The sequence below is a fragment of the Zingiber officinale genome, chromosome 6A, assembly GCF_018446385.1.
Source record: "Zingiber officinale cultivar Zhangliang chromosome 6A, Zo_v1.1, whole genome shotgun sequence".
NCBI classification, from domain to species: domain Eukaryota; kingdom Viridiplantae; phylum Streptophyta; class Magnoliopsida; order Zingiberales; family Zingiberaceae; genus Zingiber; species Zingiber officinale.
The window spans coordinates 6785170-6810833 of record NC_055997.1 but is presented as its reverse complement, the minus strand read 5'-3'; the positions used below and the strand labels follow the sequence as shown (position 1 = coordinate 6810833).

The 25664-nt window shown below is 45.0% G+C and overlaps 1 protein-coding gene across 1 annotated transcript; it reads right to left on the bottom strand.

Moving 5' to 3' along the window:
- Positions 1-107: 107 nt before the first annotated feature.
- Positions 108-24199, bottom strand: LOC121995684 (ubiquitin-like protein ATG12). The gene is made up of 5 exons (XM_042549427.1): positions 23995-24199; positions 23839-23897; positions 20397-20465; positions 20246-20308; positions 108-506 (listed from the first exon to the last, which is right to left on the bottom strand). Exons 1-5 carry the CDS (start codon positions 24026-24028, stop codon positions 447-449), a joined length of 285 nt encoding a protein of 94 aa, XP_042405361.1. The 5' UTR covers positions 24029-24199; the 3' UTR covers positions 108-446.
- Positions 24200-25664: the final 1465 nt, after the last annotated feature.

Genomic DNA, 25664 nt, shown 5'->3' with positions numbered 1-25664 from the left:
CCATAGTAAATCTAACAAAATATTCTAAAAGACAATATTTCAAAAGAGGAGAAAATTGTTAGCTTCTAATAATAATAATAAATGTGAATTATCTATTTAATACCCTATTTATACCCAAGTCCAGACAAACTTAATTTTACTTACTTTTGAACAAATTATGAAATTTTCTTGGCCCAATTATAACCACAATATCTACATACCAAACGATATAAATTTGGGCTCATGTGGGAAAAAATCAAAAGTCAAAAATGAAGGGTAAAAAGAAAGTAATTCTGACATGAAGAAAGGCCACAGGGATCCTAAGGTTTTTTTTTTTTAAGAGAACGGCAAACATATCATCATTTGTTATCTTCTGATGATACATTTGAGGCAATAATAATAACCAGCATTTACAGGGAGAAGCGCCTTTCTTTAACTTGTACATGGCCGTAGATCTTGCTCAGCAGTCATCCCCATGCCATGGAAGAAGCGTAGTTAACGACTAGTTTACCGTCGAATCCAAAGTTCTGCAAAACAACAATGAAATGTGTATCTATTAGATCAAACATGAAAGTTTGACATGTGAAAAATTGCGGCCAATAAGAACAGTTGTAGATTGCTTCCAAAAGGAGAATATTGATATAATTGCTCTCAATTGAGGTGAGCATAATCACCTTTTGCAACGATACAATCGATATACTTGCTCCCAAGTATATCAACAAAATACCCACTAGTATTAGTATTATTATTTAAATGTAACCAAAGAACAGAAAATGAAAAAGAGAGGTAACATCTTGCTAGTTGCACGGGCTGATTTAGCCAGTTCTTGTGGCCCTAAATTCTGCTATATCAACAGATTTCTAATTAGGCCAGCTTAGGTCAGATTTGACACAATTGAACCTTCAAAAAAAATTATGTCGAAAAATTTGTGATTAGCTATTTGGATCATGTTCGATCATTAAATACTATATAAAGTTACATCACTACTAATATCTATTAGCTAAGATCATTTTAATTAGACTCCTGTATTGTTTGCCTCCATTTACCTCCAAGCTTAATCGATCAAACATATATGACTGCAGAATATTTACTAAACGGAGAGAAATCAAAGTTGAGTAGAATCGGTTTTCAAAGTACTCGTTGCTCGGAGAAGACGGGCAATTCTTCCTCTGTAAGTGCTTCTTGTTTGGTTAATGACATTGAAGGATTGCCTTATCCCTACGTCATTGACCTCTATCCCTTATTATATTGTTATTTATATTTAAATAAATTTTATATTATTTTATTATTGCTAAGTATTTTTTTAGTCTTTCTCGTTTGATATGAGCATTTGTCATAGTTTCACGTCGCCTAATTAGAACATTTATTGGTAGTCTAAATTCATATTTGTACATCTTAAACATGTCTTTTGAAGTTTTTTCTCAATAAGTACAACCCGACTTTCTTTCTAATATTTTCATTTATTATCATGTTCATCCTTGTATGCCTTGCCCGCACATCCATTTTAACATCCTCATCTCTGCAACTCTCATCTTCTACTCATGTGCTCAAGTCATAGCCCAACATTCAGCTTCATCTAACATATCAAGTCTAACGGTTGTTTTGTAAAATTTTATTTTAAGTCTTGGAGATACTTTACGATCACAAAGAACACCTGACGCTCTCCTCTATTTCAACTATCTCACTTGATCCGGCGGTTAGAACAGGGGACCCCCCATTTTGAGGGGTCAACGCCACGTGGAAGTCAAAGAGCCAGGCAGTCCATCGGAGGTGGACCGATCAGCCGACCGGAGAAGGATGGGCCGACCTCCCGGCTGGCCGATCGGTGAATAGCCAATGGCAACAGGCGCCTCGGCAGGAGTCGGGGTTCCAACGCTCGATTGACCAGGAACGAAAGGCCGAGCAGAAGAACGACGACCCTCAGTCTTCCCGAACGGGTGGCCACCTACCTCGGACTAAAGACAAGCGTGCTGGCCGAGCGGCTAGGTGGTCGATCTTAGAAGAGGAAGTCAAAGAGTAGGGGACAATGTGGACGTCATTTCAGTAACCCCTGTTGCTGACAACAGACATGTTCGAAGATTAAACCATACGCAGTATGGTACAATCGAATATTCTGCTGTCCCATCAATCAAACGCTTAGACTGTAGCGGCATGGAGTCAAACATGCTCTTCTGGCAAGCCCATGTTGCGGTATGGGGTATGACACGTGTACACCTCGGGTTGTGTGCACCAAACTCTCATGGCTCTATATAAACGTCATCAGACTTCATCGGAGGTATGCAATCTGAAATCCTTGGAGCCACCTTCTTGTCATTCGTTTTCTGACTTGAGCGTCGGAGGGTCGTCGCCGGGAACCCCTTCCCGGCCCGACTTCTTTGCAGGATCGTCGGAAGTTCGCACTAGAGGCCGAAGACCCCCGTCAGCAACCGGAAAGCGCCACGTGCCCAGCGTCCGTTGATTCATCTTTCGGACAGGATCAATTTGGCACCGTCTGTGGGAACGTTCCTGTATCTGAACGGAAGCAATGGACGAGGCTGGACGACAGCACACGGTGACGCTTTCCACGGAGGAACTCGACGCTTTGATCGAGTTGAGGGCCGCTAAGCTTGTGGAACAAAAACAGAAGGCAACAGCCGATCGGCCAGAGCAGCAAGCAACTTCAGCATCCGGTGGCCGAGCGGAAGCACCCCCAGCCACAGTTCCATTCCATCGGGCTCTCTTCCGCACTCCTCCTGAAGCTGCAGCAGCTAATCGTGATAGAGGTTCTTCGTCAGATGAAGTACCAAGGCGGGATAACAGAAAGGGTAAAGCCCCCCGAGAGGATGCCTCGCCCGAGCGGGTCAATAGTCAATTCTCAGAAGTCATCTTGAGGAACCCTCTGCCAAAACACTACGTGCCCCCGGCGATTGGTGAATACAATGGGACCACCGATCCGGATGATCATCTGGGTAAGTTTAATAACACAGCTACCCTTCATCAATACACAGACGGGATGAAGTGTCGGGTTTTCCTCACCACCCTCTCTGGATCGGCTCAACGGTGGTTTCGGAGACTGCCGGACGGATCTATCATAAGCTTTAAAGACTTCCGTACGGCATTCCTCCACCACTTCGCAAGCAGTCGGCGCTATCAAAAAACTAGTGTTAGTCTGTTTGCCATCAAACTGGAAGCTCGCGAATCGCTCCGAGCCTACATCCAACGGTTCAACACTGTGGCAGACCATGATGAATGCCTTCACACAAGGCCTCGTGGATGAGGATTTCTTCCGATCACTCATCCGGAAGCCGCCCCGAGACTACGACCACATGCTACACCGGGCCAACGAATACATCAACGTGGAGGAAGCGCAAGCGACCCGGAAAAAAGAAACTCCAGCCGAGCGGGCTCCTCCTGCCGAACGAAAGCCTCACGCTGCTCATCAGCCACCCAGAGGACCACGGGCCGAAGCAATTCGTGCTCATCCAAGACCTCATGTCCAAGAAGTAGCAGCCGAGCGGCCCAGGACAAAGAAGAGATGGACCCCAATGTTTTGCTCCTTCCACCGGACGGACACACATAACACCAGGGATTGCCGCAGTCTTCCTCTAATCGCTCACCCCGTTCCCAGAGGCGGCGGTCGTCGGTCGCCATCAGCCGACAGGCGGCAGAGGCCTAGTGAAGCCGATCGGACGGTAGCTGACAGACGACAACAACAGACTCCCGAGCGGCATCGCTCTCCGAGGCGGGAGAATCTCCGGATGTCTAGGGAACGTCCCCGACCGTCCGCTCGGGAAGAAGAAAATAAAAGCAATACTTCCCGAGATGAGATCAACATCATAACTGGTGGACCGACCGGAGGAGACTCCAACCGAGCAAGAAAGGCGAGCGTCCGGCAGCTCCAGATCCATGCAGTCGGCTGCAGCCGAGAGCGGGCGAGTGGACCCGAAATCAGTTTCGGGCCCGGGGACTTGGAAGGAGTTGAAGTGTCTCACGACGACGCTCTGCTCATCAAAGCGGTAATAGCCAACTACACTATTCACCGCGTTTTTATTGACACAAGAAGCTCGGTCAACATTATATTCAAAAAGGCGTTCGATCAACTACAAATTGATCGGGCCGAGCTCCTGCCCATGACAACCCCCCTCTATGGGTTTACGGGCAATGAAGTCCTGCCGGTCGGACAGATTCGACTGGCTATCTCACTGGGAGAAGAGCCGCTCAGGAGGACGCGGACAGCAAACTTCGTGGTGGTCGACTCTCCCTCATCATACAACGTCATTTTGGGACGACCGGCACTCAGCGAGTTCCGAGCGGCCGTCTCCACTTTCCACCAGAAGATCAAGTTCCCTGTCGAGGACAAAGTGGGAGAAGTACGGGGAGATCAACTAGCGGCTCGGCGATGCTACGTCGAGATGGTCCAAGCAGAAGCCAATTCCGCTCGGAAGTCGCCACGGATCGAGGTGAACGCTATAACTGAAAAGCCTCCCTCTCTAGTTTATGAAGAAAAAGAGGAAGTGCAGATTCACCCGACCCGATCAGAGGCAACAACGTTCGTTGCGTCCGACCTGGAGGTAAGCCAGAAGCAGGAAGTGATCAAATGCCTCCAGAGAAACTGTGATGTCTTCGTCTGGTCGACGCACGAGCTGCCCGGAATTTCGCCGAGCATAGCGCAGCACGAGCTACATGTCCGACCGGATGCTCGGCCAGTGAAGCAGAGAAAAAGGGACTTCAGCGCCAAACAGAATGTCATCATCCGGGCGGAAGTTGAGAAGCTTTTGGAGGCCGGCCATGTACGCGAGGTTCAGTTCCCGAGCTGGCTGGTGAACGTAGTATTAGTCTCCAAGCCGGGGCAACAAGTGGAGAGTATGCATAGATTTTCGGGATCTCAACAAAGCTTGCCCGAAAGATTTTTATCCTCTGTCGCGGATCGATCAACTAGTGGATTCCACCGCAGGCTGTGAGCTGATATGTATGCTCGACGCTTACCAGGGCTATCATCAGGTGCCACTCGCCCGTGAAGATCAAGAAAAAGTCAGCTTCGTTACAGCCGACGACACCTATTGCTATAATGTGATGCCGTTCGGATTGAAGAACGCGAGAGCCACATATCAGCGGCTGATGAACAAAGTGTTCAAGGAGCAGATCGGGCGAAATCTGGAGATATACGTGGACGACATTCTCATGAAGTCCGTCCGAGCGGCCGATCTCTTCAAAGACATGGAGGAAACTTTCCGAACGCTACGAAAGTATGGAGTCAAGCTAAACCCTCAGAAGTGCCTGTTCGGAGCAAAAGGAGGACGTTTCTTGGGTTACATAGTGACCGAGCGGGATATCGAAGCAAATCCCAGCAAGGTGAAAGTTCTACAAGATATACCGCCTCCAAGAAATCTGAGGGAAGTGCAGCGTCTGACCGGTCGGATAACTGCTCTGTCCAGGTTCATCTCCAAAACCGCCGACCGGAGCCTTCCTTTTTTCAAAATCTTGTGCAAGGCCACTAAGTTTCACTGGGACGAAGAATGCGATCGGGCGTTCGAAGATTTAAAGGCATATCTGAACTCTCTCCCGGTATTAGCCAAGCCGTCGGCACTAGTGAGGGCGAGCGGAGAAGAGCCTGTGTATTTTCTTAGTCATATTTTAAAAGATACTGAATCTCGCTACACTGGGCTCGAGAAGCTGGCTTTCGCTCTGGTCCTCGCCGCTCGGCGCCTTCGTCCATACTTCCTGGCGCATACCATCATTGTCAAAACCAATAGCCCGCTGGGGCGTGTATTACTGAATCCAGAAGCGTCCGGGCGGCTCATCAAATGGACAATGGAGTTAAGTGAATTTGTCATCCAATACCAGCCCCGTTCGGCGATAAAAGCGCAGTCCTTGGCAGATTTTGTCACGGAAGTACAAAGGCTAGAGCCCGAAGCCATGTGGAAGATATTTGTGGACGGATCGTCCACTCGGATCGGGAGTGGTATTGGTGTATTGTTGTTGTCTCCCCAAGAAGAAAAAATGCATTTATCCGTCCGGCTTGATTATAAAGCTACGAATAATGAAGCAGAGTATGAAGCCCTTATAGCCGGCTTACAAGCCGCCCGGCATGTAGGGGCCGGACGGGTGACGCTGCATTCAGACTCTCAGTTGGCCGCTCAGCAGCTCTCTGGTACCTTTGAGATTAATAACGCTCGGCTCAAGCTCTATGCCGAAGCCTTTGAAAAACTTAAGGCCAACTTTCGAGAAGTCATTGTTCAGAAGATACCCCGAGCGGAGAATCAAGCGGCCGATGAGTTAGCCAAACTCGTGAGCTCAATAACGCCGGTCGCCATCCAGCAGCCAATTGAACAAGTATCCTTGGTGGCGCACGTCGATCGGATGGAGGGCCTCTCGTTTCCGAGCGACTGGAGGACACCCATCATGGAGTTTTTGCGCTCGGGCGCCTCACCATCCGACCGGAATGAAGCCCAGCAGTTAAGGAGGAGAGCCGGTCGGTTCACACTCATTGGAGATCAATTATACAAGAAGGTCTTCTCTCGCCCGCTGTTGAAATGCGTGAGCTCGGAGGACTCTGCGTACATCCTCCAAGAAGTGCACCAAGGATCATGCGGAGGACATCCGGGCGGGCGATCACTGGCTAAAAGGATACTACTGGCCGGATACTTCTGGCCAACTTTACAAGCAGACGCCGCTCGGACCGTCGCGACGTGCCTTTCTTGTCAAAGGTACCATAACTTCTCCCACCGACCGGCAGAAGAAATGAAGGCCGCTACTGTGTCTTGTCCATTCGACCAATGGGGAATGGATATTGTGGGTCCGTTTCCTATGGCGACCGGACAGCGGAAATTTTTATTGGTGGCGGTTGATTATTTTTCCAAGTGGGTGGAGGTCGAGCCGCTAGCCAAGATCACCGAGCAGATGGTCAAGAAATTTATTTGGCAGAGCATCATCTGTCGGTTCGGCATCCTCCGTCGACTTATTTCCGACAATGGGCGGCAATTCACAGGAAAGTTGCTCGAAGATTGGTGCAAAAGCTACGGCATCGAGCAACACTTCACGTCCGTGGCATATCCCCAAAGCAATGGTCAAGCCGAAGTAGCCAATCGGGAGATTCTTCGCATTTTGCGGGCTCGGCTCGACCATAGGGGGGAAGCTGAGTGGATGAAGTGTTAGGCGTCCTGTGGGCCATCCGAACGACCCCAAAGGAACGGGCGTCACGCCTTTCCATCTGGTGTACGGAGGTGAAGCGGTGATTCCTGTTGAAGTCGGCGTCGAGTCCGCCCGGATCCAGAATTATGATGAGGACAACGCCGAGCGGAGGAACATGGAGTTGGATTTGGTCGAAGAAGAAAGAGCCAAGGCGTCCGTCCGGCTGATGGCGTACCGTTAGAGAATGAAGCATAATTACAACCGGCGCGTAATCCCCAAATCATTCCAGGTCGGCGATCTTGTCTGGAAGAAAGTGAAGCCGGTCGGCGACGTCGGCAAGCTAGAAGCTCCTTGGGCGGGCCCCTTCAAGGTTATCAAAAAGCTCCCCTCGGGCGCCTATTATTTGGAGGATGAAGACGGGCGGCAACTGGATAGACCTTGGAGCGCGAATCATCTTCAGCCTTATCGAGCTGGGTGAAAGGTGCACTGATGTAACTCCTTTTTGTATATATTCTAGTCGGCCATGTCCTTATAATGCAGGAAGCAAAAATGATTTAAAGGATGGCTAATATGTTCGTCGAGCGGCTGTGTTAAAGTTAGCCTTGAAGACCGTCGAGCTCCGATGTTAAATATCGAGAGACGAGCCGGCGTCTATAAACCCGCTGAGCAGAAGACCGTCGAGCTCCGACGTTAAATATCGAGAGACGAGTCGGCGTCTATAAACCCGCCGAGCGGAAGACCGTCGAGCTCCGACGTTAAATATCAAGAGACGAGTCGGCGTCTATAAACCCGCCGAGCGGAAGACCGTCGAGCTCCGACGTTAAATATCGAGAGACGAGCCGGCGTCTATAAACCCTCCGAGCGGAAGACCGTCGAACTCCGACGTTAAAAAACGAGAGACGAGCCGGCGTCTATAAACCCGCCGAGCGGAAGGTCGTCTGGCGCTGACTAAAATTAGACGTTAAAAGGCGAGCAACCGGAGTCTACAAATCCTCCGGACGGATAACTTTCAGCAAGGTCCTGCTCTGTTGTAAAAGTTGACATCTGATCGGGTCTGCCGATAAGGCGAGAATAAAGGCAACATGTGGCTGAGCGGCTCTTTTATAAAACGTACTTAGCGCGAGAAAATTAAGACCGGCGCAAAAAGTTAAGGATTGGATGCTGGTAGAACAAACACATAACAAAAGAAAAGATTCACTCACGCCGAGCGGCGGACAGACAAAATTTATAATATTCGCCCCGAACGGCAGGCATACAAAGGATGACACTTAGAGAAATTACATAAACCCCTCATTCACTATCATCGAAGTTAAAGAGAGAGTCAGGGATGGAGCCCATCATGGCCGCCAAATCTTCGGGGGGGACGGACAGCTCGGCGGGTATGTGGCCCTTGGTCTTCATGTAGTCCACCGCCACTTTGATCGCTTCTTCGAAAGTTAAGGACAGCTTGTCGCTAAACCTTTCGCCAAATTCGTCCGAGCAGACGAATGCTTTGCGCACCTCCGCCGACCGACTGGGCTCCCCGTCTTGATACTCTTTAAGAGTAGCCTTGGAAGCGTCAAGGGCATCTTGAAGGTCCTTCAGAGCCCCCTCTGCTTTAGCCCGGTCGGCCGAGCGGCCCTCCCGTTCGGCGATCAGCGAGGTGTCCAACTCCTTCAACCGCTGCTCTAGCCCCTGATTCTCTACCTTCATCATATCCATGTCATCAATGGCTTTAAGCTTCCGGGTGGTCGCGGTCTTTATTTCTTTGTCCCGCTGCTTCACCAACGCTTCGAGTCGAGCCACTTCACCCGACAGATCGGAGGACTTACCCCGTTCGGCCTCTTAGTAGCTTTTTGGCCTTCTCCAAAGCCGCCGTTGATTGTCTGCTTTCTCCCGCGGCTTTGAGCTTTTTCAGCTCGTCCTCCAGCTCGGCTAGTCGATTGCTGATGGCAATCTGGTCCACCCAGTTCTGTGAATGAACATGAACAAGTTAGAAATTGAATCCAAGTAACCAACAAGGCAAAAGAACATACCCCGGTCGCCTGTTGTAAATTGTTGTCGCCTAGCTGACCGGAAGTCAGCATTGCAATTCGGAGCCGAGCATCTTCCCATGCTTTGGCAAGAGGACCCGTAAGGGTGATCTGCTGCTCGGGGACCACTGGTCGATCAGCAGCCGCCATGTATTCCTCCGACGGAAGGCGCAGGACAGTCTTTATCAATCTCGGGCCGCTCGGATCACCCTGGGGCGCAGCTGCCTTACCGGACGGCGCACCGGTGGAGGAAGAAGGACGATCACCCAATCGCCTAAGACGCCGCATGGTTCGTGGAGGACTGGAGGGCGGCACGTCAGAGGTAACCCTTGGAGAGCTGCGTGGCGTGGGTGTACTCTCTATAGAGACCGTCCCGGATAGCACTGGAGCTTCATCGCCCCGCTCGGACTGCGGTTCATCAGATGGAGTTGGTTGAGAGGCTGGCTCTGGCCGTCTGCGCTTCCGAGTGGCCAGGGGAACGTCGTCGGCCGAACGGCCCTCTACCTCGACTTGAGTAGAAGGCTCGGGATCGCCCGCAGCCTCGCCGAGAGAGGCAGGAGCGTCTAAGGCTTCGGGGACAGTCTGAGTCCCCTCACCCTCTTCGCTGGCCGGACCAGCTGAGGCCAAGCTCCGCTCGGCGGTCTCCCTATTCTTGGCCGCCTCGATCTTAGCAGCTCGCAGTTTCAGCCGCTCGGTAGCCTTGGCGCGCCACATGACTTCGGCTGCAGAAACAAAGAATAAATCAGTTAAAACAAAAGAAACGGGAAGATAAGAGAACTTACTCCGGAAGGAGCAGCTTGTCGATGTGATATCGCTGGCCGACCAGCCGATCGGCTGCATGAAGGTAGGCCGGATCGCCCCTGAACTTGCCGAGCTCCGATTGCGCTGGCATCGCCGTTTGCCATTTGATACGAAAGGCGGGTAGCTCGGGGAAACGCACGTAGAAAAAGTGCTCCTTCCAATGTTTATTGGAGCTCGGCATATTATCAAAAAGGACAAAACCTATCCTAGATTGGAAAACGAAGGTACCCCATTCGGCTTGCTTAGGGTAGTAGAAGTAGTGGAACACCTTGGGGTCCAACAGGATGTTATTCAGTTTAAACAAAACTACCACCCCGCTCAGCAGCCTGATGGAATTCGGAACTAGCTGGCCGAGCGGGATGCGAAAGTAGTTGCAAACTTGCAAGAAAAACTTATGGGGTGGAAAGCGTAGCCCGGCCAAAAATTGGTCTCGGAAGAAAAGAACGGTGCCGGGCGGCGGTTCATGTGGTCGATCGGCTGGGGTGGCAATTACTATGTGGTGGTCGGAAGGGATGTCATAAGTCCGAGCGAGGCGCAGCGCGTCCTCCTCGTCAAACCGGCTCTCCATGGTCGTGTACCAAAGACCAGGAGCGCCGGCGGTCGACTGGGAAGTGCTAGTCATGGGCGAAACGCAGTAAGAAATTTGAGGCAAAAAGAAGGGTTCGAACAAGAAAGAAAAGGTGGTAGACTTGAGAGGGACAACTAACAGAAAAAAGGAGGGAGCGAGAAAAAGGAAGGCTTACGAGCAAAAGGGATGATCGAAAGGGGCCTCGGGTTCGTCGGGAAGCTGAAACATGGGGTCGCTGGAGCAGAGAGAACAGCGGGAGGTCGAAGGTTGATGAAGAAGAAGACGGCGGAGAGAGGAGGCCGTGAGATTTATAACGTTAGCCTCGTACGGCCTTAGCCATCCGATTCAGGTCGTGAAGAACGAGGTCATCATCCAGCCGTTCATTTCAAACGGCGGCTGTCCCATCGGAGGTGACGCCACCGCCATACCCTGACAAAAGTAAGATCGTCACGTGTCAGCAGGATACGGGTTACATTTAATGGGCGCCCCTTACTGCACGCTGCGCACGTGAGGGGCAGTAGAGAAGAGAATTCGGCATGGATTCCAAGGAAATACAAGGCACGGGCAAGACATCGCCGACCGGATGAGCATCCCTATGCCTGACCGAGCGGAGTAGTGTAGCGGCCGTTGCTCAGTCAGATCGGCAGTCCAGTCAGTCGGACTTCACCTCCTTCGACTAGACTTGAAGGGAAGGCAAGTGATCCGACGGTTAGAACAGGGGACCCCCATTTTGAGGGGTCAACGCCACGTGGAAATCAAAGAGCCAGGCAGTCCATCGGAGGCGGACCGATCAGCCGACCGGAGAAGGATGGGCCGACCTCCCGGCCGGCCGACCGGTGAATAGCCAATGGCAATAGGCGCCTTGGTAGGAGTCAGGGTTCCGGCGCTCAATTAACCAGGAACGAAGGGCCGAGCAAAAGAACGACGACCCTCAGTCTTCCCGAACGGGTGGCCACCTACCTCGGACTAAAGAAAAGCGTGCTGGCCGAGCGGCTGGGTGGTCGATCTTAGAAGAGGAAGTCAAAGAGTAGGGGACGTGGACGTCATTTCAGTAACCCCTGTTGCTGACAACAGGCATGTTCGAAGACTAAACCATACGTAGTATGGTACAATCGAATATTCTGCTGTCCCATCAATCAGACGCTTAGACTGTAGCGGAATGGAGTCAAACATGCTCTTCTGGCAAGCCCATGCTGCGGTATGGGGTATGACACGTGTACACCTCGAGTTGTGTGCACCAAGCTCTCATGGCTCTATATAAACGCCATCAGACTTCATCGGAGGTATGTAATCTGAAATCCTTGGAGCCACCTTCTTGCCATTCGTTTTCTGACTTGAGCGTCGGAGGGTCGTCGTCGGGAACCCCTTCTCGGCCCGACTTCTTTGCAGGATCGCTGAAAGTTCGCACCAGAGGCCGAAGACCCCCGTCAGCAACCGGAAAGCGCCACGTGCCCAGCGTCCGTTGATTCATCTTTCGGACAGGATCACCACTTATATTCTATGCAAGACATCACTCTCAATTTTTTCATCTTTTTATAAAAATGATCCTAAATATTTAAAACTCTCAGACAACTTATCATCTCCTATCTTAACAATTGTCTCATTATATCTAATATTGCTAAACTTAAATTTTATATATTTTGTCTTTACTTTACTAAATCTAAAACTTTTCACTTTTAGCATTCCCTGCCAAGATTCTAGTTTATCATCTACCAAAAATAATATTATCTACCAACAACATGCACCATGATATTGCATCTTGGATGTGTCAAATAAATACAAGTTAAAAAAAATTCATTTCCTATATCTTCAAAAGAATAATCAGAGGAACTTTAACAATTTTAACATTAAACTGGAATGTTAATGGTTAATAGGAATCACAACCTTAAATTATTGCATTCATATAGTACGATACCAATTGTCAGGCATGAGAATCAAGCTCTTTTATATAGAATTCTTTCTTCAACGTCCTACGGTATATGGAAATAAAAAATTCAAAAACCTTTTAGTAAATTAGTGAAATGAGTCACATCTTATTTCCTCTATGTAAAGTTGGCATCATGTCCACAAGAATGGGAGAACTTTACATATCTCTTTGGCCACACAGCAATTTTGTTGATTACAAAATAAAAAATAAAAAGGGTACCAAGAAATCCTTAGTTGTGCAACATGTTATTTTCTGTAGTGATAAACAAGATGACTCTAATATAAAGTCTTGCATCATTGTTTATTGTTATTGTTAGAATAAGTATAGGGGTAGTTTGGTCTTTTGACTTATTTCTTCTTTTCTATATAAAGGCCTAACTCGTGGTTCCTAGATACACGAGATTTTAGGTTTTACTTTGTACATGGTATCAGAGCGAGGTTAAAACCCTAAACCTAATTTCCTCATCTCCTCGTCAGCGCCGCGCCTCTCTCTCGCCGCGCCTCTCTCTCACCGCGAGCATCTCCAGCGGCCTCCTTCCTCGCGCCGCCTCCTTCCACGCTGCCTCCTTCCTCGCGCCGCCTCCTTCCTTTCTGCCGCGCGAGTTCTCCACAGGACACCTAATTTCCTCAGTGTTGGCCGCCGTCTGTGTTTCATGGTCGGCTGTCGTCCACCACCTGTCCACTTGCGGCAACCCTAGACCAAGATCTCTCGGAGGTTCTTCTCCCGTGGCGGGCGGCCGCTAGTCTGGGCTCGGGTTTCTTTTCTTTTCTCCTGTTCGCGTTTCTTTTCTCCTGTTCGCGATTTCTTCCATCCGGCAACGGCAGCAACTCCGACGGCCCCTACGAGCGGCGATGATCTCGTATTAGGGTTATCTACTGGCGGTGTGGATCTGCTCCGGCGGTGGTGAGTCCCTTCGCTCCCGATTCTGCCGTCTCCAACGGCCTTTCTCCAGTAGCCAACAAGCGTCTCTGCGGCAGCCAAGAACCTGTGACGCAAAGCTGCTATCATAACCTGCTGTCTTGCTTCCTTACCTCTTTCATTGAATGGAAATGGATTGAGGACGGAACCAGGGACCCCTTAGATTAAGATTTGAGAGTTCAAGCAACCAACAAACCTGACGCCAGAAGAAGCACTGCTGACAGAAGCAAGCGCAGTCCGGTTCATAGTTCTATTCATGGCTACATCTAGCGCTCTAAAGCCAGATACCTCAATCTTTACCAACCATATTACTGCACCCCTCTCTTCCGAGCAGTTGGATGGAAAAAATTATATCTCCTAGGCATCTCACATTGAACTTTGGCTTGTTAGACAGGGGTATGAGACACATCTCACTCAAACTGAAGAAGATGTTCAAGACGCCGATCGTCCTCTGTGGAAGAAGGTTGACGCTCAGTTGTGTTGTATTATCCGAGCCACCATCCATTCATCTCTTAGGAATGTCTTCCGTACTCACAAAACCTGCAAAGTTGTTTGGACACAAGCTCAACAACTCTTTACAAACACCTCTCGGCGACTCTACCAAGTTTGTGAAGATCTCATGACTATCCTCAACGCCAATCAGATTAAGGATTCAATGTCAACTTATCTGGGTTCAGTTTCTAGCCTTCTTTGTGACTTCAATGAACTGCTCCCACCTACGGCTGATCCTGTTGAAGAGCTTGAAAATCGGAAGAAATTTTTTGTCTTTGGCTTTATATGGTCTGCCTACAGATTGCTCTCATGTCAGTGACCAGATCCTGGGCAGCCCCACAGAAGCTACCATGGAAAATACCTGGGTAACTCTTCTCCGTGTCCCGGCCAAAGTCTTGACGATGCCTTCTTCTGTTCCTGTCGACTCGTCAGCTTTGGTCTCTCGACACAAAGGACCTCCACCTCGTAAGGGTGGCAAAGGACGCCCTTGGTGTGATCATTGCCACCGACCGGGACACACGATTGATAAATGCTGGAGTCTACATGGTCGTCCTCCTCGTGCTGCTCAGATTGTTCAGAGTTCTGTTACTCCTTCAGCTTCCACCTCACAGTTAACACCTAATTCGACTTCAACACCCTCCTATACTGACTTTCTGAAATGGTTTGAGGATCGACAGGCTTCGGGTTCCACTGCTACCATTGCAGACGCTGGTACTTCCTTTGCTAGCATATCTCGTTCTTCGGGTCCTTGGGTTCTTGATTCGGGGGCCACCGATCATATCACTGGTAATAAATCCCTTTTTTCCTCTCTCACTACTTCTGGTAATTTACCGATGGTCACCATGGTCAATGGTTCCCAAACTCAATCCCAGGGTATTGGTATTGTTCATCCTTTTTCATCTCTTTCAATTCATAATGTTCTTTATGTTCCCGGCACCCCTTTTAATTTATTGTCGATAAGTCAACTTACTCGATCTCTTGACTGTGTCATTTCTTTTACTAACACGTCTGTTTCCTTATAGGACCGGAGTACGGGGAGGATGATTGGCTTCGGATGTGAATCCCATGGCTTATATCGGCTTCAACAACCCTCTTTTGTTGGTTCGGCGGCAACATCTCCACTACTTATTCATGCTCAGTTAGGACATCCAGGTCTTAATAAGTTGAAACAGTTACATCCTAGTCTTTCTCACTTAGAGTCTTTATCTTGTGAGTCGTGTCAATTAGGTAAGCATGTTCGTAGTTCTTTTTCTCCTCGCATTGAGAGTCGGGCTATGTCTCCTTTTGCTTTGGTTCATTCTGATGTTTGGGGTCCGAGTCGTATTTCTTCCACAATGGGGTCAAGATATTTTGTTACTTTTATAGACGATTTTTCCCATTGTACATGACTATATTTAATGAAGGATCGTTCAGAATTGTTTTCTATTTTTGAATCCTTTTTCCTTGAAATAAAAACTCAATTTGGTACTTCCCTTCGAATTTTGCAAAGTGATAATGCACGCGAGTATTTGTCTACTCAGTTTCGTACCTTCTTGACATCTCATGGCGTGTTGCATCGCACGTCTTGCCCCCATACCCCTCAACAGAATGGGGTTGCAGAACGCAAAAATCGTCATCTCATTGAGACGACTCGGACTCTTCTTCTCCATTCTCATGTCCCTCATCAGTTTTGGGGTGATGCCGTACTTACTGCGTATTATCTCATCAATCGCATGCCTTCATCCACTCTCCAGGGAAAAATACCTCATCAGGTACTTTATCCACATCAGTCCCTTCATCCTCTACCACCTCGGGTCTTTGGTTCTATATGTTTTGCTCATGCTCTTGATCCCGGCGTTGACAAGCTCTCTCCCCGGTCTCATAAGTGTGTTTTCCTTGGGTACCCACGATCTCAGAAAGGGTACAAGTGTTATTCTCCTACCCTTCGTCGGTACTTCATTTCTGCTGATGTCACATTCTTTGAGTCGGTTTCTTTTTTTGCTCCTTCCGCTTCACAGGTCGAGGTTTCTCCCTCTCCACCTGCGCCAGTGATTATCTTTTGTCCTCCAGAGGCGCCTCTATCTTCTCCAGCCTCGCCTCCTCCTTTGCAGGTTTATCAGCGTCGTACTCGTTCTGCTTTGCCGCCGGCCAACACTGACACTGCTGTGGGCACATCTTTGGAGCCAAGTCCTTCGCCGTTTCCTCCGGTCTCATTTCCTGACCCTGATGTTCCTATTGCACTTCGAAAGGGTACGCGTTCCACTCGTAATCCTTCTCCTCACTATGTTTCTTTGAGCTATCATCGTCTTTCCCCATCCTATTATTATTGCCTGTCTTCCTTGTCTTCTGTTTCTCTTCCAAAGACTGCAGGTGATGCCTTTGCTCATCCAAGATGGAAACAGGTTATGCTTGATGAAATGAGTGCATTACTGTAACGCCCGAAAATTCTCAAACTTGCATTATAAATATTCTATGATTTTTCTGGAATTTTTAGATATTTTTTCGGAATTTTCCGAGTAGCGGAAGCAGCAAAAATAATTAGAACCGCAAAATAGCTTAGGTGGGAATCGAACCCGAGACCTATGGCTTAGGGATAATGTTGGGAACCAGTTGAACCCAGCAGGGCCGTGCTAAGAGGAAAGGGAACCAATAAAATTTATATTGGAGTTGGGCGAATTAAGTCTTTAATATAAATAGGAAAATTAATAGGGTGAAGAGTTATTGGATTTTTACCGTGACCTATTCCTCACCCTAGCCCTCACGCCGACTCCTCCTTCTCCTCTTCCTCACGCACGGCACACCAAGCCCCCCAAGGGCCAAGGGAACTTCTTCCGGCGACGACTCCAACACGAAAAAGGTTCTTCTCCGCGAGAGGAACGCGAAGACGTGAGCGGATCGTCGAGAAGGTCATCTCCACCGGAATTCTAGCGAATAGAATCGTAAGAAATTACGAATAGGAGGTAAGAAACCCCTCACCTGCAGTATAATAGCTACCGTGTGATTTTTCTGTGCATTAGTTTAGTTATATGCGTATGTTTTCGACACATAGGGTGTATTTAACCCTCCTCGCAGGTTTAGGGATTTAGTGAGTACCTTTAGATGGGTCGGACACATCTTTTCTCCTTCAGTTGGAGGTTTAGATGTTGTTGGGTGCCTAAATGTAGTCTCCCTAATAGAGAGGGGAGTTAAGCGCACTAGGTGTTCGATTAAATAACCAGCTTAGAAAAGAATGCAACTTAGGCATTTTTATTAGCACGGTTGAATGCATTAGAAGCATCTAAATTAGTAAATCAGTTTATTCTAGCTTATATGGGACTACGGTCCAATGGGTGGGCTCCCACAGTCGCCTCTAGGTTCAGACAACCTAGCTTTAGGTTCAGATAACCTAGAAACAGCAATTTAGAACAGTTTAGCTATACTCATTATTTTACTTTTCAGTTGGCACTGTACTGGATTAGATATCCATTGGGCTGGGCTCCCATAGTCGATCCCTAGGTTTAGATAACCTAGTAGCTCTACTAAATTCGGGACTTGCAACCCCGGGTCTAGCTAGAGATGCGCGCATAGCACGTACAGTTGTCGGGCCCCTCAGCAACATGTTTAGTATTTTCACTTATTATATGTATAACTTTTCAAATTCACAATCAGTTATGTGAGTTCAGCTTAGTTTCAGTACCAGCTCAGCTAGTTTAGTACAGTTCATGATCAGCTTAGTTCAGTTCCATGATTTGTATTCAGTTTCAGTTTTCATGCTCAGCTCTATTTTTGCAAGTATGATTGCCATGCTCAGTTTCTGTTTATATGAATAAATGTCATGCTATGCCATGATCAGCACCTACTTTCCAACAGCATGTTTTTAAAACATATATGCATCGTATGCATGTTTTCGTGAGATAGATGGTTTCTTACTAAGCTTTTTAGCTTATAGATACTACTTTTCTTATATTGCAGATAAAGGTAAAGGAAAAGTGGATCAGTAGCGGAGGTTGGAGGGCAATGCTATCAAGATGTGTGTGAGCAGGAATTGGAATAAAGATCTTTGGGATCTAAATAGTTTTACTTCAGTATTAGCACTTTGCGTTTTTAGTTTTCATTATTCAGTTTTGATTGTTAAGTGTTATGAGATAGTAAACCATGCACTATGTAGTATGCCAGGTTTAGAATGTTAGTAGTTTTATATTAGTGTGATTTGCATTGGTTTAGAGTTGTTGTGTGAGATTTTGGCACGCCAAAGTGCTGAAATCAGATTTCCGGGCGAAATCAGAACTCTGATTGGTCTCCAGACCGATCAGGGCCTGAGCAGTGCCACTGGATCGGTCAGCCGACCGTCCAGACAGATACAGTATGCTACTGTATCCTCCTGGATCGGTCAGCCGACCGACCCAGCACGATACAGTAGCGTTCCATCTGCCGACCGATCCAGTTGGGAACAGAACGACCGCAGCTCCGATCGATCTGTGGATCGATCGGCAGGTCTGTAGGTAGTTGGGAAGTTTAGTTTCTAGTCCCTAGCTCGGTTGGGATGTTCAGTTTCCCCTCCTTAGCATGTGTACACCAGCAAAGAAGGTCTTTAGACCTTTCTTATCAGTTGTATCCGTCCTTAGTAGAGTAAAATTTTAATTAGCCCAGCTTTCCGCACAGTATAGCACAGCATAACTGTAGCGACCGGCCTCACAGCCAGTACCCAGAAGGTGGGTCGTTACAATTACAGAGCAGTGGGACTTGGGATCTCGTTCCTCTACCTCCTGGGAAGTCAGTAGTTGGTTGTCGATGGGTGTTTACGGTAAAAGTTAGTGTAGACGGCACGGTTGATCGGCTTAAGGCTCGTCTTGTCGCTAAGGGCTATACTCAGGTATTTGGATTGGATTATGGAGACACCTTTTCTCCTGTTATCAAGATGTCTTCTGTGCGTCTTTTTCTGTCTATTGCTTTCGCCATTGGCCCCTTCATCAATTGGACATCAAAAATGCATTCTTACATGGTGACCTGCTCGAGGAAGTCTACATGGAGCAACCTCCGTGTTTTGTTGCTCGAGGAAGTCTTACGGAAATCTTTATATGGTCTCAAGCAGTCACCCAGAGCATGGTTCAGTAGATTTAGTACCGTAATTCAGCAGTTTGGCATGACTCGAAGCGAGGCTGATCATTCTGTTTTTTATCGCCACTCATCTACTGGTTGCATCTATGTAGTGGTTTATATTAATGATATTGTCATCACAGGTAATGATTATCTTGGGATTTCACAAGTAAAACAACATCTTTTCAAACATTTCCAGACAAAGGATCTTGGCAAACTCAAATATTTTCTAGGGATAGAAGTGGCACAGTCTAAAGATGGGATCATTATATCCCAAAGGAAGTATGCAATAGATATTTTGGAAGAAACAGGAATGTTAAATTCAAAGATAGTCGACAATCCCATGGATCCTAATGTCAAGCTCCTACCAAATCAGGGGGAGCCTTTTTCAGATCCTGAACGGTATAGGAGATTGGTAGGGAAACTAAACTACCTTACTGTCACTCGTCCGGATATCTCATTTGCAGTAAGTGTAGTAAGTCAGTTTCTTAGCTCTCCATGCAAAGAACATTGGGATGCAGTGACTCGCATTGTTCGATATATCAGGGGTGTACCAGGAAAGGGTCTTCTATATGAAGACAAAGGACATACTCAAGTCGTGGGATATTCTGATGCAGATTGGGCAGAATCTCCCTCTGATAGAAGATCCACTTCTAGATTTTGTATATTTGTCAGAGGTAACCTTGTTTCTTGGAAAAGCAAAAAAACAGAATGTTGTGGCAAGATCCAGTGCAGAGGCAGAATATCGAGCTATGGCTATTGCTAGTCAAGAACTTATATGGTTAAAACAGTTGCTTCAGGAACTAAGGTTTGGAGAGATTACACAAATGTCACTCATATGTGACAATCAGGCCGCTATGCATATTGCCTCAAATCCAGTCTTCCATGAGAGAACAAAGCATATTGAAGTTGACTGTCACTTTGTCAGAGAGAAAGTCATATCTGAAGAAATATCTACTAGTTTTGTCAACTCAAATGATCAGCTAGCAGATATATTCACTAAATCACTTAGAGGTCCTCAGATTGACTACATATGTAACAAGCTTGGTGTATATGATCTATATTCTCAAGCTTGAGGGGGAGTGTTAGAATAAGTATAGGGGTAGTTTGGTCTTTTGACTTATTTCTTCTTTTCTATATAAAGGCCTAACTCGTGGTTCCTAGATACACGAGATTTTAAATTTTACTTTGTACAGTTATAAAGTCATTTGTAATCAAGACACAAGGAGTTGGACCTATGACACAAGCAACTCAAGAATAAACAGGATATAAAGCATGATATGGACCTTCTAATCAGAAAGAAAAGCTTTATTTGTTAAGTTCTGAGATAATTCAATGCATAACTAAATCACCAGCATATACGATAGAAAGAAAGAAGCTTACATTATAGAGATCAATCACCAATTCATCTGGGTTTGGTGAGAACGAACTGTTGATATATACAAACTGTTACAAATGAGGAATATTTAGAAAGGGCATTATAATGACATTATAAGCTTCCAAGCATATGGAAACGAGAGTAATGATATGATACCAAAGTGTCACGGTGAAGTTGGCGCCGCAAAAATTCAATGACCTTTGAGAATTTGTCACTTCCGGAAATCTACAAACAGAAAGCAATTTGCTTCAGATTTTGACACAATTACTAATTGTCATCATTTATTGTCTTCCTGAATCTCATTTGACAAATTTCAAATACAAATAAAAGTAGAATAGCTTTAAATTAGCTGAGCAAGAGTATGTTTCTGAACAACAATAGACTAGAATGAGAATATACATAATCCTGGTCTAATTTTGGTTCCCTAAGCATTTCCATTCTCAACAGAGATTTCCTTCTCCCTGGGCATTTCCATTCTCAATAGGGAACTGTCTATCATTCAATTCCCTACCTCTCCACTCTAGGCAACTATTGCTTATATACTGTGATTACTAAATGCAAGTCAAGTTTTTGTATTGACCTTAAATAACATAAAATGGCATACAAATAAACACTTGCAATTATAATTGGCTAACTAAGCATGGTGAAGAAGATGAGATAATGTAAATGCATCTTTACTTGCAGTTTGCCTATGTGAGTTGATGTCATTCAATTTGCCATTGAGGCATCTATATTTAGCACTCATTGACATCATCTGAACATAAATTGATTTGGGAATTGGCATGAGCTTAAATGAAGAAACGTGTAAACTTGCATATACAATGCCAAAATGTTAAAAGTACCTCATTAATACTCATGGAAATATAAACATCCAAGAAATTAAAAAAAAAAACTAGATTCTACATACATATGCCTTTGTCCAGAGGCCTTCTTGCACCAAGACAAAACCCTGTCTTAGTCTATGTCCCACGACCTGTGGTACCGTTTCTTGACCTGGCCAAACTCAAGTACCTGGGCACTGGGCGCAATGTGAGTAGGATCACTTAGCCATGCTTCAACATTTGGCGCCATGGAAGTACATCCCACTCAACCAAAGAAAGATAATGGAGAGTTGACCGAAATTAGCCCCTCCAAATCACTGGTATGACTCTACCTATTATAGGTAAATATCAAGAGGATGCTAAACCAATACCCATGACTGAGTCCTGATTACTGGATCCATTTGTTTAAGTGTTAAGGTGCAGCTAAATTTCAATGTGTAAGGTACAATTCCTAATGCTTATCGTTATACGACCTTCAAAGTCACTTTCATAGGATACAAACCAGTAACAAGAATCAGGTCACAATAATGATTTTCCCTGATGTTAACTCAATTTACTGCTAATCATCCTCTTTCTTGTTACAATACATGTGCTTCTCTGTAACATAGATATTATGTATTTATTTATTTTCTTAGGATTCATAGTTTGTTTCAGAGACACTTTCTAATAGGAGATGAAAACAAATGATGGCAAATGAGGCACCACAAACCTATATTCTGTGATATTTGAGAGTTAGTTCTTCTTCCTCCTCTCAAATTCACAGTTGGATGCAACTAAGTGGGTGTTCACTGTGAAGATAATCTACAGGTATGCTTGATTGATGGCAAGCAATTCAGTCAAGTGAATGGAGTTGAGTATTTTGAAATAAATTTCTCTTATGGCTATAAGATTGCTTCAATACAACTCTTCCCCACTTAACAGTTATGTTTTAGTGGATGATTTACCAACTGGATATAAAGAATTCTTTCCTCCATGGTGAACTTGAAAAAAAAGTATGCATAGAGGATAGAGCAATGCCCTGTGGGCCAAGAGGAGAGTGATCTTGCATGCAAACTGAATAAACATCTTTATGGATTGAAGCAATCGGATAGGGCACGAATTGGTAATTTCAACTTTTCTTTATAATTTGGAATTCTTTTTCCAAATATTTTCTGCATATATAAATATGTAGATCTTAAGGGGCATGTATTTATATTTTGTTGGCCAACTGCACTTGTAACTTCAGTAATGATACAATACCTAATCCAGTTCAATTCTAGCGAGTGCATATGTATCTTATTTTATTAATTAACCAATATTTAATGGTCTCAATTGTTGTATATTATTCTTTGTCCTGTATATTTATCATCGTCAAACCATTTGGGGCTGACCTTATCCTACATTAAGCAGGGTTGTATCATTATGACTATTTGAATCAAATTAAATTGTTTAATTAAATCTTTATTGGTTATATACCAATTTTGGCTAGCATACACTACATCTTACCAATTGAATATTATAGCTTATCTACTTCCTTGCTTTTGATCAGAATCTAATCCATTAATAGAAAGGTAAAATATTATCCTATTTCACAAAACATGCCCACAATTCCTCTTCCTAGTGTGTTAATTTATTATTCAAAATTGTAAGCATCACAACATGAAAATTGCAATAGTGTGGCTGCAAAGGGTTTCATTCTGCTCATCTCATTCTCCACTCTTCTACCCATTTGATTTGTTCCATCCACTTGGGATTAGCAGGGATTAACCGATCCTTAGAAGTATCGTCCAATTATTGACTGCCCAGTGCTGATTCTTGACAAATTTGCCATGATTTTGTACTTCTGTTTATTATTGATAAAGCCAGGAAGTTAGCAGTAGATGGGAATCTATTTTTCGGATAAAATCAAAACAGACTTCATGCATCATGTATCCTAATCCAAATCGACTGATTCCAATCTTGATGATTTAAAAAAAGAAATATTTGCAAAAATGATCATATTTCAGCAGAGCAATGATTTCCTGGTAAGGTAGGATGCAGCTGGATAAGTACATAGTATAACCATGCACACAATTCACAAAAGTTAAACTTGAAATGTACTACTTGAGATGCACTAGTGTTCAGCATGACTGTACAAGGTGACGGTCACTGTTGTTTTATGATAAGACAGCCCACCACATTTATGGTTGTCAAACATAATGATATTTTGTCATGCACCAAGTTTATGTACTCAACTTGCCGTATCATGTCAAAACTTGCCAAAGGATGTGCTGAAGCAAACTATACTATATTAGCAACTCTTTTAGGAGAAGAGTTAATTTCCAAGTCTTCAACGCCCTCTATCATACATCAAGGACAATTAGTGTATGAAGGAACACAAGCACACACAAAAAAAATAAAAAAACAGACAATAACACGTCATTTTGATGATTTCTAGGACCTTGGAACCTACTTCAGACCAGTTAATTTCCCCAATGCATGTAAAATTACCATGGAGTGCTATTTGCTAATCAACTCAAAGATTTTCAAGTAGTATAAATCGTGTACAATTTGTATCTGCTAAAATGCAAGATATCAATGATGAATCTGATCCTTATGTTTAAAAAAAAAAAAAGAAGTAAACTGCCTGTGCAACCTGTGCAAGGAATGATGCATGCCATTCTAACACAAATAAAGTAACAATATATATGGAGCTTGGGATAGTAACAAGGATCTAAATAATATATCCTCAGAACTAGCACACTGTAACTTTGCTTTCTAGATTGGGCCTGGAACATTGACCTCGTACAAAGAGGTACCTTGAACTTGGCTTGTTTAAGAATAGGAGCGTCGCCAGTGGCCCTCAGGTGAACAACCACTGCAATCAATTTTGAAGGGAGAGGAATTAGAAACCAAAAGATCAATGATAAAGAAAGGAAGAATGTTGTTCACTTTGGCCCCGAGTATCGTCGTACCTTTCCGGTCAGCCGTGGGCGAATCAGCCGCCATCTACCGATAGCGGAAAACCGGAGGGATAAAAAGATCGGTGGACTTCAGGCTTCAGATCACTGTAACCAGCGGAAGGAAGAGCAGCGAACAAAGTAAAGGATCGATGCGAGTGGAGATCGGCGGCGAGAGAAGCACGAAGGGATGCGCCTAGACTCGCTCTCACACCTTGATTTGTAAACTAATTATGAAATAATATGGGCAATTGCCTAAAAAGTCCTCGCTTTTTTTAATACCTTTTTTAAAACAATGCCCTGAATTTCAAAAATACCCTCGCTTATCCCTTGGCAACACTTCATCCTTCATAAACTTACATTTCTCCATTTAATGAATTTTAAAGCAAGTTAAACAACCCCTGAAATGAATCTAAAACTCAAATCTAGACACTTGAGTTGCCAACAAGAATTTGAAATACTATCATATGGTTGCAAATACTTGCAATGCCTTTTAAATATCTCATGCTAAAAGGAATACCTGCATAAATTTATGAAAAATGAAAATTTGCAATGGAAATATTAAAAACTTTTATCATTTAGCAATTAAGCCTTTTATATTTGAGTGGTGCACGTAATTCTAAGACGTAAGAAATGATGACTGACAAATAGGGCCAGCACATTCCAGAATACAAATAGCGTATTAAAATAGCTCAGAAGGCCTTTCCTTGATAACTTCAAAAATTAACACCAAATCCTAAGCAAGCATTGATACATGCCACCTCGTCCAAATGTTAAAAGTATCATCAACTATTCTATTAAAAAATTTTATTTTAAATTTTAAATTGGATAATTAAAAAAATCTTTAATCAGTTACTCTATCAATTTCTTAAATTTGATGAATATGAATGAAACCATTACCCTAAAAATAAAATAATTTTTTTTAATTTCTCACCTTCCACTCCATCTCTCTCCTTCCTCTCATTCCATAAATATAATAATAAAAAAATAAAAGAAAGAGAAGAAAATAATAAAAAATTAAGGATGATAGAAATTTTATGATAGTTGATGTAGTGTGTAGTAAAAAATGATTATCTAAATTTAATAAAGTGAATCACTTATCCTAAATTTTTGATGTAATAATAAGAAAATTGATATGGATGCTCTGACATGATTATCATTCCTGACTACACAAATCAGAAAAAGCTAAGCCTCATCTAAATCTCGAGAGATTAATTAGGTCAAGTAATTTGTCACAGGGATTACAAGGGAAGTCAGAATTGGAAACTAACCTTCAACAACCCTTACAAAAATCACCTACACTACTCTTCTCGCGGTCACAATTCGTCTTTAGCTTTGCTATCTTCACCCATGAGCTCATCGAGGGAGAACTCATCCTCCTCAATGACCTCCCCATCTTTACCATCCTGATCCTATCCGAAAGTCGATCAGATGGATGTTGGGATGTGGCGCTCCTGTTGACTTCCGATGGACTTCGCTCCGATCTACAACACAAGCAGCGTCAGTGTCGAGCCAGAGAAGGAATCCCCGGCGATGGCCCTCCGACACTCAAATCAGTCTCCGGTGAAGCAAGAAGAAAAAACAACGAGAACTATAGCGCAACAGTAAACATCACATGTAACGCACACCTTCGTCGGTGCTTGGACCCCTCTTTATATAGAGCTCCCGTAACGCACGTGCACGCT